Source organism: Callospermophilus lateralis, chromosome 14, assembly GCF_048772815.1.
Source record: "Callospermophilus lateralis isolate mCalLat2 chromosome 14, mCalLat2.hap1, whole genome shotgun sequence".
NCBI classification, from domain to species: domain Eukaryota; kingdom Metazoa; phylum Chordata; class Mammalia; order Rodentia; family Sciuridae; genus Callospermophilus; species Callospermophilus lateralis.
This window is the reverse complement of record NC_135318.1, coordinates 90606848-90623006: the sequence shown is the minus strand read 5'-3', so window position 1 is coordinate 90623006 and position 16159 is coordinate 90606848. Positions and strand designations below refer to the sequence as shown.

The 16159-nt window shown below is 42.8% G+C and overlaps 1 protein-coding gene across 1 annotated transcript in view; it reads left to right on the top strand.

Moving 5' to 3' along the window:
• Window positions 1–16159, top strand: part of Acoxl (acyl-CoA oxidase like) — a 286003-nt gene that overhangs the window by 261346 nt on the left and 8498 nt on the right. The window contains 1 exon segment of the mRNA XM_076833499.2: window positions 3205–3306. Coding sequence (XP_076689614.1) covers window positions 3205–3306 — 102 coding nt within the window.

Here is a 16159-nt window from a genome sequence, read left to right as displayed (position 1 = left end):
GTTGGAGATTTTTTTCCCTAATAGCTTCTTTAAAGTTTTCACCAGATAATCTTGTGTCCTTTTGCTGTTGATGCCTTTTCCCACGCAAGTTCCATTTTTCTTTTTATTGATCTGCTGAAAAATTTTGGATTTTTCCAAGACATTTAAAAACATATGAGATTCTGTATCTTGTGTAAATGCTGCAGTAGGTGGTGTGCTTGGTTGTGTTGGGCTGCAGGTTTCAATTCCCCCTCTGCTCTCTATGGCTGCAATGTCCGTCTCCTCTTTAAAGCCCTGGCACCACTCTTCAGATCGCCCGGGGTATGCAGCACTCACCAGTCAGACTGGCATCTGGATTCTCATCTGTCTGCTAGTTCAGTTTTCAAAGTCTTCTACATGCTAATTAGCAACAAATTCATGCTTACAGGCCTGGAGCTGAGCTCAGAAGTTCATAAACAACTTTATGGGACTCCTTTCCCCTCGTCACCAGCTTTTATGACCTCCCTGGTACTGTCTGATTCCTTGGGGCTCTTTTCCTCCATTCTCCAAGTAAAAGCTGGGGTTGGTTATCCTGTCCTGCTACAGGACAGCAGCACGGGGACTAGAGGGAAAAAGGAAAATCTCACCTCCAGTTGGGCAGTGCATTGAATTCTGGTCTTCGTCTCTGATCTGCTTGCCACTGTTTATTTTTTAGAGTGCTCAAGTAGCTTCTCCACACACACTTTTTAGGAGTTGTGGCTGCATTCAATAAAGGAAATGAGGGAAGTTATCTAGTTTATGTCACCCAGAACCAGAACCCATGGACTGTATCTTTGAGTAACCTGGTTATTAAATTTAAAGAGTGGAGTTTTCGTAAAATGGTGGGCAAGTCTTGACAAATTTGTAAATGACATGACATAGCAGGTGACTGCATCACAATTCATAGAGGTTTTGAGGGGTTCAAGTAGTTCATATCAACAAGATGACTTTAAAAGAACAAATTTAAGATCTTCCCCTTAGGGATGTTTGTGTTTGTGTGTGGATTTATAATACATATGTATATGTGACATATAATTATGTCGCATATAATATATATTTATATATGGATTATCTAATACATATATGTCTATACCTATATCTATATCTATCTATCTATATTTATAAATATAGATATAGATATATGAATTTTATAAACACACACACATAAGTTGAAAACAGTTCAGAGGGTCCAGGCTTAGTGAGAATGTCAGATGATCAAATGTTTGATAGACACCAAATATCCATGATACTCTTACACTCATTTATTTAAAAAAAAAAAAAAAGATATTGCAACAATAAAAGCAAACTCCACCTTACTTTGCATATAAAAGTACAGAGTTCAAATTCAGGACAGTTGCAAACCCAGCAGTCATGAGAAATCTGACACTGCATTTGCCTCTTTGGGTTCCCTTGAAGAAGAAAACTTAACATCTAAAAGGAGCTACCAGGTCCAAGATGGTGCAAGAACGGAGATTGTGTGGTGACAGGAAGGTGACACTCTACCAAGGTTGAGAATCATGAAGGAAGAAAGACCACGTGAAGATGTGGAAAATATTGCTAAGATTTTCAGTAGCAGCTCCGGGTTCTGCATGTCCCTCTCCTACATCTGGCCTATACTTTAAGAAATTATTAAGCTCTTTTTCATTGATCCTAACATGGATGTGTAGGGTTTTTTGTTGTTGTTGTTAAACGCTGGCAGATGCAGGATTCTGGATTGGGTGAGGTGAATGAGGTGATTTCTGAGAAGCCTTACACTTACTTCTGTGGCCCTGGATTTCCTATCACCCACCTCACGGAGTGACAAGGGTGAATTTTCCACATCTAGGATCCCCTAGCAGATATTTCTGGAGTGTGTATGAAGTTCACCGGGAGACTTGTGATTCAGTTGGCCACACAATGTACACAATTTATTGTTCTTATAGGAATCTGTTTGGGGGATGAAGGCAGTATCTTTCAGTGACTCTCATGGTGTCTGCAGGGTGAGGTGACACCTTCCCTGCTGTCACTAGCAAAGCAACCACACCCAGACCACGGCAAGGTCATTTTGTAAAGGGCTGCTAAGCCACCCTGACACTTCTTAGGAAGACCCAGTGGTTGAGGCTCTTCATAATGACCCCATCCCAAGGATGTCCCAGAACCTCAAGAAAGGAAAGAGGGACCATATTGTCCACAGGACTGTGAGGCACACAACTCCTGAGTCTGACCATCCGTAGAAGACTTGTTGTCTTCTGACCTGAAGATCTTCTCCACTGGAGGCCTCCAAACAAGAGGGGTTTGTTGTTGCTTGACTTGACATGGACATTATTCAACTTCTAAGGAGTCATTGGCTTTTAGAGAGATGCAGTGAGATGCTTATGGATGAAATGATATAACTGAGGTTTGCCCCACAGTAATACAGAAGGGACAATGGAGAGTAGAGATGAAACAAGTTGTCCATGGATTACAACTGTGGAAGATGGAGATGGAGCTGGTCCATCATAATACGCTGCCCACTGCTGTGTGATTTAAGGTTATCGAATATGAAAAATTAAGTGAGTAAGCAATTAAATAAAAAGTCACTGCTTTCTACAGTCAAATTTATTTATTGTTGCTTGGTGGGTGCCCATGATATCATACAGGAGCTCTGTGTGTCCCAAAAATGTAGTAGGGAAAGCGTACTGAAACAAAATGTAAATGAGGAATGCTGTTATTTATGAGAGTTTAATCAAACCGTGCTCTATGGAAAATATCAAGGTGGTCTTACTCAGAATGTACATTTAGGTCAGTCAGTCCTTCATCAAATGAGATGGTAAGAAAACAGAACTACATGTATATTTTAAAAGAATTTTTATATGGATTTCTAAATAGGTTGGGGTGGGGGAGAACAGAATGAAGTCTTAGACAAAGTAAGATAGATATAGATATAGATGTAGACACCTGTGTAATAAGGATTGTAATGCATTCCTGGGTTCATATGCCCTAAGCTGGGAGGACTGGTCCAGGGGGCTCATTATACTACCCATTCTACTTTATATCTGCTTTCAATGTTCCGTAGACTGTTTTTAAAAAATAAAACATATACTGCACATCCAAAATGTGGACATTTTACATTAAGAGATTGTTTAATGGTTTTATGAAATGTGATATGGTGTTATTTCCCTTTTGCCTCCTGAGTCTGCATTTCCTAATACATTACTTTTATCCATTTCTTCCCTCTTCCCGCCTCAGTTTTGTCTGTTATATGGAACCAAGCTGGTGTTCCAGGAGCGGGCCTGGTATTTAGAACAGAAATACCTGACTCCCAGGGCCAGCAGCAGGATCAGGAATCAGGTAAGTTTCCCGCGGTGCAGAAGAAACCCTTCGTGCATCTGCCTGGCTCTTTGCTTTCTTAGGGAACAGTCCTGCCAATCTTTGATCATCTCCCCTCGTGGATTTATAGACCTCTGGGATGTCACATGCACGTTTTCACTGCCCGCCACGATCACACTAGGCTTTGGGGTTTGAGTGACAAGCGAATGACTCACCACACATGAACTTTCTGACATGAAAAACAGAAAAGGGAACTGTGTTCTTCTTACCTTGGTGTTAAGGAAAAAAAAAAAAGCATTAATTATTTTTATTTTTCTACTTCTTCCCCAAACCTATTAACTGATTCTTCATATTCAGAAGAAAGTTCGGTGGTATTCTTATGTCCGTAGTACAACTGAATTCAGTTTGACAGCCGGCAAACACCTGAAATCGAAGGTGCAGCCAGGGACGCACTGCCAAGTGCTCCTCTAAAGACAGAGTACCAGTGTGAGGGGTGGTGAGGTCACCCAGGACCATTGTGTTTGGTCTGTTTGGTTCTTGAGATCGAGAAGGGTTTGTTTAACATACACAGATGCTCCCTTGTTTGGGGCATGAATACTTACGATTGTTATGTCCTATTGATGTATTATTCCCTTAAGCAGCATGAAATGACCTTCTTTGTCCCTTCCGATTAACTTTGGCTTGAAGTCCACTTTATCTGCTCTGAGGATAGAGACCCCTGCTTGCTTACATGGTCCATGTGTAAATAACGTGATCTGTCTTCTCCCACCCTTTCACCTTCAGTCTGTGGATGTCTTTATCTATGAGGTGAGTCTCCAGCATATTATTGGGTCTTGTTTTTTTAGTTCAATCTGCCTGTCTGTGTCTTTTGATTGATAAATTTAGCCCATTAACACTCAAGGTTATTATTGAGATATGATTTATATTCCTAGTCATTTTGGTTTATATTTCTAGTTTTTAATTTGAATTAGTTTCTCCTTTGATTGACTATTCCTTTAGTGTAGCTCCTTCCTTTGCTGGTTTTCATTTTTTTTTTTTCTCATCTTGGTGGAATATCTTGTTGAGAATATTCTGGTGCAGGCTTTCTAGTTGTGATTTTTTTTTAACTTATTTATTTATTTATATATGACAGTAGAATGCATTATAATTCTTATTACACATGTAGAACACAATTTTTCATATCTCTGGTTGTATATAAAGTATATTCACACCAATTCATGTCTTCATACATGTACTTTGGATAATTATAATCATCCCATTCCACCACCAATTATAACCCCATGCCTCCTCCCTTCCCCTCCAACACCTCTAGTTGTGAATTCTTTTAACTTTTGTTTATCATGGAAGGTTTTTATTTCTTCTTCAAATCTGAATCTTAATTTTGCTGGATATAGAATTCTTGGTTGGCAGCCATTTTCTTTCAGAGCTTGGTATATATTATTCCAGGACCTCCTATTTAAAATAGCTACACTATGGAACCAACCTAGGTACCCTTCAACAGATGAATGGGTAAAGAGATTGCGCCATGTATATGCATTGAAATATTACTCAGCCTTAAAGAAGGATGAAATTATGGCATTTGCTGGTAAATGAATGGAACTGGAGACTATCGTGCTAAGCAAAATAATCCAGTCCCAAAGAAACAAAGGCCAAATGTTTTCTCTGATATGTGGATGCTAATTCACAATAATGGGGTGGGGGTGGCTACAGAAGAATAGAGGTACTTTGGATTAGACAGAGGGGAGTGAAAGGGGAGGGCATGGGGTAAGAATTAGAGTAGAATGAATCAGACATTATTACCCTATGTGTGCACATGATTACACGACCTGTGAAACTCTCCATCGTGTACAACCAGAAGAATGAGCATTTATACTCCATTCATGTATGATGTGTCAAAATGCAATCACTGTCATGTATAACTAATTAGAACAAATTAAAAAATAAATAAATTTTAAAAGAACAAGAGTACCAGACAGCGTAGCCATCAGTAAAGCCCATCTCAGTACCACCCAGCCCTACCTCTGTGGGCACCCTGCTGACACTGCTGGAAGGCAGCTCGCACGCAAGTCTGCCCAGTCTGCCTGCAGGCACAAAACCAACTTCAAACACCCAAGGGCCCTCACAGGGAAGTGCGGGTTTTCCAATGAACTTGGCCACAAGAATCAGTCCAGAGTACAGGGCAAGGATGTCCCAGGAGTGAATGTCACCTTGTGCAGATCTTGAAGGCAAAGTGGGGGAGGTGACTCATTTAGGGAGGGGAAGTGCCATTGACCCCCCGGACAAGGCTGATGAAGTCTCCAGTGATAGAAAAATCTGGACATGTTTGTGCAAGGCAAACGAGAGTGGACCTGAAGAACCTCAAAAAAATCTTTTCCTTATTTTGAGGAAAACTTCAATTATGGAGAAAAGTACATGTAATGCTGTTTCAGTCATGTGTTACCAAGTTACCCATGACCCCCAACTCTTCTGGCTTAAAACAATCACCCTACATTATTTCTCACATTCTGCAAGCTGGACAGGGCTCAGCTGGATAGTTCTTCTGCTCAGTATGGTATTTGTCACAGCCAAGTGTCCAAGATGGCTTCCTGCTCTTAGTGCTGCACCCCAGCTGGGGCTGCAGGAAGAGATGTGGGCTGCTGAGCAATTGTCCCCTTCCATGTGGCCTTGCTTGAGCTTCCTCCCTGTACCATGGCCTCAGGGTGGGCCAGTGTTTTCATGATGGCTGGATTCCCAGAGGGTGCAAGATGCAACATGGTTTCCACACTCATTATTCCCTGGCTCCTCCAAGCAGCTCAGGAGATAGGGCGTAAGAGCAAGTTTCTCCAGAACAGCTTTATCTGGGGGGATGGGGATGGGTTGCTCAAGCCCATAGAATGTTTTAAAGTCCTCTTTGTCAGATTTCAGACTGGACAACTTTGGGCACTCTCCCCTTATCTGGGCTTTTCTATCGTCCCCAAAGGAAAGAGAGTACTAGTAAGATGGCTCAAATCCTTCCTTTCTGACATCCACCACACCCTATTGAAGGAATCTCAAGAAAGCTTTAGCAACTTTTCTAAAATTCGTGGGAAGCTTGGTAATTTGAAGATGCTCAATAAGAGTGATTAAAGAGACAGGGTGACTGGTGTTCCTGAGTGTGGTCTACGTGTTTTTCCCTGGTATTTCTTCACATTCACGGAGTCTTTCCTCGGTTGCCTTTAACATGCTAATTAACCCATCCCCCCAATTTTGAACTCTAGTCATTGGAAATTTTATTTTTAAAATTCTGTTTTTTTGTTTTGTTTTGTTTTTTTAAATCACCATGCCATTTTTTTCGTTTCCTGTTTTCAAAAACTATTCTATATTGTCTTTTTTACTTTATATACTGAAATATAGTTGTTTTTTAATCTGTAGCAAATAATTTCAATATCTTAAGTCTTTATAGGCTTATTTATTTTTTTTAATCTGTTGCTTCTGCTATATGTGTGCCAGTCATTTTTTTTTTATTGTGTGCTAGTCATTTTTTCTGAAAAATGATTTGTAAGATTTCTATGAGGCCAAATTAAAGTTACTTCCCTAGCAAGGCCTCTGAAGGCACTTCCAGTTTAGATCCACTTAACCCAAATTCAGGACTTGAAGCTTCTTCAAAGACTCACATACTTACAATAAGGTAATAAGTTATAGCCACCCAAGAACTATAGTTCTTTGGCTTCCCAGCCAATAATGTCTCTTCAATTTCTTACTCAGGGCTGACTCTGCACTTTTACTGTCATCGTCCCCTGTCCCCTATCCTTCTCAAAGTGAATGTTTAGAATGTTAGAAATGGCAAAGGCCTTCAGGAGAACTCCGGTTTTCTCATTTCTATTTTGTTTTTTTAAGTGGGGAGTACCAGGGATTAAACTCAGGGACACTCAGCCACTGAGCCACATCCCCAGCCCTATTTTATATTTTGTTAGAGTCAGGTCTCACTGAATTGCTTAGTACCTCCCTAAATTGCTGAGGCTGCCTTCGAATTTAGGAGCCTCCTGCCTCTGCCTCCCAAGCCACTGGGATTATAGGCATGCGCCATAGCACCCAGCCCAGTCTTCTCATTTCTTTAGGTACCCATTTTCTCTTAAAATTTTTAATTTGTTCTTTTGAGATAAGCATGACAGTAGAGTGTATTTTGGCATATTATACATACGTGGTGTCTAACTTAGACTAATTAGGACCCCGTTCTTGTGGTTATATATGACATGGAGTTTCACTGGTTTCAATTTTGACTTTATTGTTTTGTCAGATTATTAATGCTTTGAAGATATTTCTCATATTTTTTTCTAAATATTTTGGTTATTTTCAAGAGAAAAGTTGACCCAAAACAAAATAAAAACATCAGAAAATCCCTTTGATGTTATTCCACACAATCCCACAACAACCCATGCATGACTTTCATTGCTCTTACATATAGATGAAGAACCTGGGGTCAGGGGCAAAGGGACTTGCCCAAAGCAGCACAGCTGGGTAAAACCCACATCTTTCTGACTCCAAATATTTTCCATTTAATTTACATGGATAATAATCAACATTAGTCACAAAAACAAGAATGCTTTTTGCCCAGTTGATATGGTTTGATTCTACAGTGTCCCCAAAGGCTCCTGTGTCAAAGGCTTTATACCCAATGCAGCAATCTTCTGGGGTGGTGCTTTGGCAAGGTGATTATATCATGGATCCGATAGGTGGCAGAATGGACTACTGGGAGGAATTGGAAACTGTAGGTGGTGGGGTGTGGTTGGAGGAAGTAGGTCACTGGGGGGTGTCCTGGAAGGTTGATTCTTGTCCCAGTCATTTCTCTCTCTTCCCTTCTCCTTCCTGGCTGCCATGAGCTGAGCAGCTTTCCTCCTCCATACCCTTCCACCCTGATGTCCTGCCTAAACTCAGACCCAAAGCAATGGAGCAGGCCAACATGGACTGAAACCTCTGAAGCCAAAACCAATCTTTCTTCCTGCAAGGAGTGTTTACTCAGGTATTTGTCGCTGCCACAAAAAGCCAACTAGCATACCAGTTCTTGGTTTCTAATATGATTTGCTAATATAAGGAACCAGGGTTCTTGGAAAATGACTAATTCTAAGGCTGAGGAAGTGAATATAGAGGGTTGTCTCCTGCCAGAAAATAAGAAAGTACTAGAACAAAAACAAAACCCAAAACCTGTAATAATGGAGTACACTCAAGAGATGCAAGAAGAAGCCAACTGAGAGAAGCTAGAACAATCTGATAATTAAATAAACCATGTAGTATAAGGTCATAACTCAAAGTATAAAATAATTAAACACAAGTCCACAATGATACAGGAAAAAAATAAGTAAACAAGTGAAAAAAAAATTGGAGGGGAAAGACAAGCAGTCCTTACAGAAGAATTCCAAATGATCCGTGTGGGTACTTCTGCCTGCAGGAAATGAGACTTGCCCCCTGCCTCCTTTGAACCCTGGCTTGCTTGTATTTTAAAGAAGAGAGCATGGGAATAGGGAAATGGTTACTTTCTGGAGGGGAAACCCTGCAGATCCTACCTCAACCAAATGAGCAAGGTTGGTGTCACCAGCTGTAGGAAACGTTCACAGCTTGGGCCCCCCAATGTCACATGGTGAGAAGGGCACTTCCCTCTTCCCCATGCTTATAACCCAAGTCCAGTCACCATCAGAACACAGCAGACAGAGCCAGACTGGAAGATGGTCCACACAGTACCTGATCGGCACCCGCAAAACCAGCAATGCATGAAAAACTCAGAAACCATCGTGGATCGGAAGGGACCAAGGAGGGTTTTTACTGTCATCGTCTCCTATCTCCTCCTCAACCACCATCAGGTGTCAATTAAAATGGCAAAGGCCTTGAGGAAAAATTCAGTTTTCTCATTTGGGAAAATAAGACTGACTGCAACATGGTACCCTGGATGGACTCCTGGCACAGGAGATGGGTTTTGGCAGAAAAATTGGTGAACTTTGAGTAAGTCTATAGTTTAGTTAATAGAAATGCACCAGGCAGGGCATGGTCACACGCCTGGAATTGCAGTAGCACAGGAGGCTGAGTCAGGAAGATCACGAGTTCAAAGCCAGCTTCGGCAACGTAATGAGGCCCTTAGCAACGTAGTGAGAATGTCTCAAAATTTAAATTTTTTTAAAGAGGGGGAGCAGGGGAGGTGGCTCAGTGGTTGAGCACTCCTGGGTTTAATCCCATGTATAAAACAAAACAACAACAAAAACAAAACAAAAATGACTGTCCACAGCCCCAGGTGAGCCTAACACCTGAACCCCTACTCTTGGCCTCATCCAGTTTTCATCCTCTTGTTACCTGGAGCCCTGCAGAGCACTGACTCTCCTGAGGAGTTCAGATGTTTTCCCAAAGGCCCACCTGGTGTCCCAAAGAAGACGAAATCCATCCACAAGTTCAGAAAGCAGCACAGTGCCCAGAAGTCGAGGGGTTGGAGTTGGATTTGTTTTATTCAAGCCCCGCCCCCCAGCCTCCACACCCCTGCCTTTCTTCTGTCTGGGACATCAGTGTTCACAGCGCAGGTCCACGTTCAGCCCTGGGCTGCAGCACCCTTCCATGGGATCAGCTCTTACTGCACTTCAGCTTCTGGGAATCCGAGGTCAACTCACTTCTTAATCAGTGAGCCTCAAAGCTGAGGCTTCCCAGGTGGGTTTTGGACTCCAGTGTCCCCAGCTGCTCCCATGTCCCCAGAGCTGAGGAGTAGGAGGAACTACTTGCCACGATGCCCTCATCCCAGGTTCATAGTGGTCCAGGGGCAGAGCCCTGGATGCGTCACAACACCACTCCCAAGTACTAGGTACCCAAGTCTTGTCCATTCTGCGTTTTTGCAGGGGTATGAATAAAATAATTGTGTTTGATGTTCTTGGAAAGTTCAAGGTACCCACATTATTCTATTTCAGTCATCATTAACCTAGGTGGCTATTTACTTTGCTTCAGATAATTATCAGCCTTCTAGACTAACATTCAACTGAGGCTCATGTTCAGGAAGAAAATAACCCAACGGTTCACAGCGGCTCATCTCCACTAAAACCAGCTTGATTTTGCTTGGGGGAAAAAAAAAAAATCTCAAGTCTTTTAAATTGGTATATTTTAATGCAAATGAATAATTGGAGTCTCCATGTTATACCTTCCCTTAAAGTCCACTTGGGCACGGCTGCCCTGCCCTGTCCATGCCCATCAGCCCTGGAATGTGGCTCTCAATGACATAAGGAGAAGAAGCAAGTACATGTGGCCATGTGGTCAGCTCACACCAAGAAACAGACACAGGAGGAAGCTTTTCAGTCTATGAGTATTGAAGGAACCACAGCCTGGTTGTGGGTTGCAAATCAAAAGAGGACCCTACTCAGTGTGGTGGAAAGAACACCTAGCTAAACGTTGAATCAGGTTCTGTTTCTTGCCCTGAACTCAACAATGGCACTGTATGTGGACTGCAGGTGTGGAGGGCCTGCTGGGGAGGGTGGGAGGGTGCAAGGAGGATGGGCACAGCTGGGAGCAGACCCCCTCCTGCCCCTGGGGACCATGGGAAATGGCCTACAAGAGCAGCAAATCCATCCATTGCAAAAAGACAAATACATACCAATCGTGCCTGTGCCCGGGAAATCTCCACTCTCCTCCATATTTGCTTAGATTGTGCCAACAACTCTGAGCTCTTCATCTGAATGTTGTTGCCTTCGTGTCCTGTTTGAATCATGACCCGTCACTGCCTCGACACAGCGTCCTTGTTGGCGCTCACCGGAGTCTTTCTCCCTTACCCCTTACATTTTCATTTTAATGTGCCCCTTGATGTGCAAGGTGAAGCCCTGTTCACCAGCACAAGCCCACATCCTGTTTGGCACCCTTGCTGGGTAGGTGGGTACAGGTGGAGACCCAGAAGCCTTGGTCTGACCCACTGAGAGAGACCACTCATCTTCCCCTGCCTGAGCAGGCTGCTGAGGACCCAGCGGCAGCTGGAGCCGGGAAGAGTCAGCTGACGGCCTGCAACCTGGGCTCCTCCGCTGCGTCTGCTCAAATCTAAAATGACACTGGGAATTGAGTTTTGGTTTTAGTTCTGTCCATCTAATGGCTGGATCATTGAGTAGGAAAAATCATGCCAGCCCATTGACGCATGGGTCCTTCGGTTAGTTCTGCATAGATGTGGCCATTGGCCTATTGTTTTCTTAGGACAGGTAGCTTGAAGTAAGAATGTGCCAAGGTGTGCAGGTAACAGCCCCCAAACCAGAATGCTGCTGGGCTCCCCTTAGTTTATAAGATGGATTATGCTCATTTATTACATTTATTTACATTATTTATTATTGTTCACTTATGTTACAGCATTATGCTTATTCACTCAAATTATTCGTTTGAACCAAACATAGAACATAAATGCAGACATTATTTAGTGGCAACATATTTACAATGGAAGAAACATTACAGGGGGAAAAAAATGTAGGGAAGAGTTCTATAGTGGAAAGACGGTGCTGGAGTATCAACCTCCTTAAACCTCAGCTTCGCAGATTGTAGTCCACATCTGGACCCGGGGTTTGGAAAGGTGCATGCACCCTCCCTCCTACAGTCGCACTGCGGCTGTCTTCCACGCTGTGCTGAACATCTCTTTTTAACAATTCCCAGCCTTCATTTCCCTTTCCTCAAACCACCTGGATGGAGGCAGCTTCGCAGATGTTGGGATGTCAGAATCCAAGCAGCACCCACTGAGGTTTCAGGCAGAGCGTGTTGAAAATGTTCACAGGGGCTGGAAAGGGGACGGGTTTCTCTGTCCCTCAGCCTCCCTACTGCCCAAGGCTTTTGCTTTTCTTTGTAAGGAATTAGTGAAAAGTAAAGCCCATCTGATTTGGCTGCCCACAGGCAGCCCTCCCTGGCTGTGTCCTCCAGGCCGAGTGGGGACTTCCGCTGCTGGGGTGGGAAGGACAGCTCCTGTGGCGGCCAAGGTCAGGGAGCCCGATTGGAAGGGTCACACTGGAAATAGAACTGGCCACATTTAAAAATCCTCTTTGATTTGAAACCATCACCTGAACTGGCTTTAATTTGCTGTCGCTTCTGTAGGATTGCTGGTGCACCTCTAGGGGACAGCAGGCCCTGATGGGAATTTGGGTCTTCTCTTCCCAAAACAAAAACCTTAAAACAGAGCTGGGGAATGAGCATGCTAAGCAAAGGGAGCCCCTCTTCTCTCCCCTCCCCTTGACTCCTGATTCCTGTGTGCCCCTCGGTGACATAAAATGCTTAGTTGAACTGATAATGCAGGCCATGCCACTAGGTTAAGGGGAAAAAGTGAGATTTGGTTTCTTCAGTTTGGCCAGTAAAAGGGGCAGCGAGGTCACCCCACCCCTGCAATTTCCGCATGGCAGCCACCTGGGGAACCCTCCTGTCCCACAGTAGAGCTTTGTGTCCCTGAAGTGAAGAGGGGTCACTCCATTTCCTTCCCTCAAGGGTGACTTGTGGCCCTCAGGGAGAGGGCTGAACTCCCTCTCCTCTGGCATCAGCCTGGGCTCCTTGGGGAGATGCTGAGGCAGTGTCCCTGGGCTGAGGCCTGTGACCCAAGTGTCACAGTCAGAACTTCTCACAGTGGGATTTGTACCAAAGAGGAGCTTTGTTACACGACAGGGACCTTCGGGACGCAGAATTCAGCTGAGTCCAGCCAGTCACGGTGAAGGACGGGGTGGATTAGACCAGGATCTCAAGAATTTAAATAAGTCACTGACCTTGAAACAGAAATGATCCCCAGCCTAGGCGTTTTGGTGTAAGTTCATATTCTAGCTTGAAATTAGTATATTTTATAAAATAAAATGTGTTTGTAGTTGCTTTTCACTTTTCTGTTTTTCACTTTTGTTCTGGATTTGGGCGATGAGACACTTCTGTGTCTCCTTCCTCTGGAGGCCTCCAAGTACTCAGCACCTTTAGTGATGACACCAAGACAACATGGAACGGTGACCCCATTTTAAGGCACAGAAAAGACACAGGACTTACTTGTCTGAACCCACATCTGTGGGAATCAGAAGGCCTTTTGCATTATGCTGGTCACCCACGTCAGAGTCCAGCTTGAACCCCAGGCATGGGTTCTGGCGGCCTACTTGGGCCGCTGCTGAGCCGGTGTGGGTGACTTGTCCAGCACAACCATGTGGCTTGTCGCAGGGTCTTTGGGGAGGCAGGTGTTCCATTTGTTCCTTAATCTGCATGATAGATGGACGTGTTCATTTTGTGATAATTTAGCAAGCCCCTGTACTTACGTGTCTGCGTGAACATTATGCTTCAACTAAAAAGCATAAAAAGAAAAAGGAAACAGTCATTTGGTGGCTATAGGAATCCCTTTTGTTTAAACTAACTTAAAATTTATTCTGTGGTTAATTTGTGGCTTTTATTTTTTAAATCAACTTTTTATTTTGAGAGAATCCCAGATTCACATTCAGTTTAAGAAGAATACAGAGAGGTTTTCAGGTCTCTTTGCCTGATTTCCCTTCTTGGTTACATTATGAGAAACTATAGAACAATATCACACCCTGGACTTTGATACAATAACATTGACACAGTCAGGGTACACCGCCTCTGCATCACCCATCATCATCTCTGTGGCTCCTTTATAGCCACACCATCTTTCCATTTCTCTCCCTCTTCAATTCCAGGCCACATGCACTAACCTCTTCTCCACTTCTATAATTTTGTCTTTTAAAAAATGTTGTATACCTGGGCGCGGTGGTGCACACCCATAACCCCGTGACCAGGAAGGCTGAGGCAGGGGATTGCAAGTTGGAAGCCAGCCTCAAAATTAAACAATAAATAAAGGGCTGGGGGTGCAGCTTGGTGGTAGAGTGCCTCGGTTCAATTCCCAGTACTGCATCAACGACAACAATAATAGTAATGTGGTATAAATGGAATCACATAATATGTAAAATTCGGAACTGGCTTTTCCATTCAGCGTAATTTTCTGGGGATTCATTTATATAGTTGGGTGCAAAAGTGGTCTGTTTGTTTGTACTGCTAAACAGTATTCCCTGGTATAGACCTTTCTGGCTTCTCTTTACCCTTTCCCTCTTGCAAATGCTCAATTTTCTGGGCCACTGGTATGTCATTGTCCCCAGGAACTGGCTTATTGACTTCAAGTGCATCAGGTATTAAAATATAGTGTCTTATCAGCATTCACTGGTGAAAGAAAACAACAACAGAGACTCAAGGCTTACTTTTCTTCTTGCATTAATAGTTTATGCTGAGAAAAATCATGTCTTCTCCTGCTAATGACCATATAGGGTGTTCATAGACTGATGGTTTTATGTATAGGTTTTCAGGAAAATTTCTGTATCCATTTTTTTGGACATTTCTGTTGGTAAACACTTATAATTAATGGATCATATGGAGGTATTTGTTGAACTAAGAAACTGCCATAAGCACTTTTGCAAATGCGGTTGTCCAATTTTATACCTCCACTAGCAACAGGTGAGGGAGTCCCGGCTCCACAGCCTCTCCACTGTCGCCAGCCTTCCAGCGTCAGTTATTCTCCAGGGGTGCAGCCTATCTCACTGAGTGTGGATTTTCATTTCTCGGATCTCTAATGCTGTTGCGCATTCCTTCAAGTGATTGTTGGTCGTATGTCTCTTTCTGTAAAGTATCTGGTTAAATATTCTGCCTATTTATGACCCCTACCCCAGTGTGGTGTGTGTGTGTGTGTGTGTGTGTGTATGTGAGAGAGAGAGAGAGAGAGAGAGAGAGAGAGAGAGAGAGAGAGAGAGAGAGAATGCTAAGTTGTAAGAGTGTGTCATACATCTTGGATATGCTACTCATATCTTCCCCAGTCTGTGGCCTGCCTATTAATTTTTCTAACAATGTCTTTTGACAAGCAGACGTGTTTATGTACAACAAACTTAAAGTTGTCAATGTATGAACTTTGTTAGCGCCCTTGTGCCTTTTTGAAGAAATCTCTGCCTGACTCAGGGTTGTGAAGGTAGTCTGCTTTGCTCTCTCCTAGAAGCTTTTTTTACATTTCTTGCTTCTACATTTAGTCTACTTTGAATCTCAAATTTATTTCTGAGTACAGTCTAAGGTAGGGGTTGGAGTTGATTTTTCCGTGTTATCCAAGGGTTTAGGCACGGTTTGTTGAAAGGCTTTCCTTCCTCTGTTGAAATGTCTGACCTCTTTATGGAGAATCAGGTGGTCATCATCTGTTTTGGGGGCTTTCTATCAATTCCATTGATTTATTTGTCTATTATTTTGCTAATTGTGCCTTGATTGTTGTAGTTGATCTTATACCAGATAATACAACTCCTCGAGATAGTTTATTCCTTTTCAGAATGATTTTGACTATCTTGTGTTCTGTGTGTTGGAACTAGCTTAGGCCTTTCCTGGGGAAAAGGAGGTATTTATGATTTTGATTGTGTTTGCACTGAATCCATTGTCAGCTGCCTTGCTTTGTAGTGATGAGGATTCAGCTGTCATTCTTACCATTTTCCCAAGCATTAGATTGACTTTTCTCTCACTAATATTATAATTTTCATAATTTTGGTTTTAAGAAATTTCATTATTACATGCATAAGTGGGGTACTGCTTGGTACTCACTAAACTTCTTAAATATGTGGAAGATATTTTATCATATCAAAATGAGAGGGATTGCGGTTGTAGCTGAGTGGTAGAATGCTTGCCTAGCATGTATGAAGCACTGGGTTTGATTCTCAGCACCACACACAAATGAATTAATTAATTAATTAAAGCTATAAAAATAAATAATATTTTTTAAAAATCAGAAACATTCAACCATTACATATCTAAGTATTGTGGATCTCATTCTCTCTGACATCTAGGGTTATAAGAGCACACGTGTGTCTAGTATAAAGCACAGGGCACTGAGGTTCTGTTCATTTCAAGCCCCACTTGAAATAATTTCTGCTTCTGGGTCATT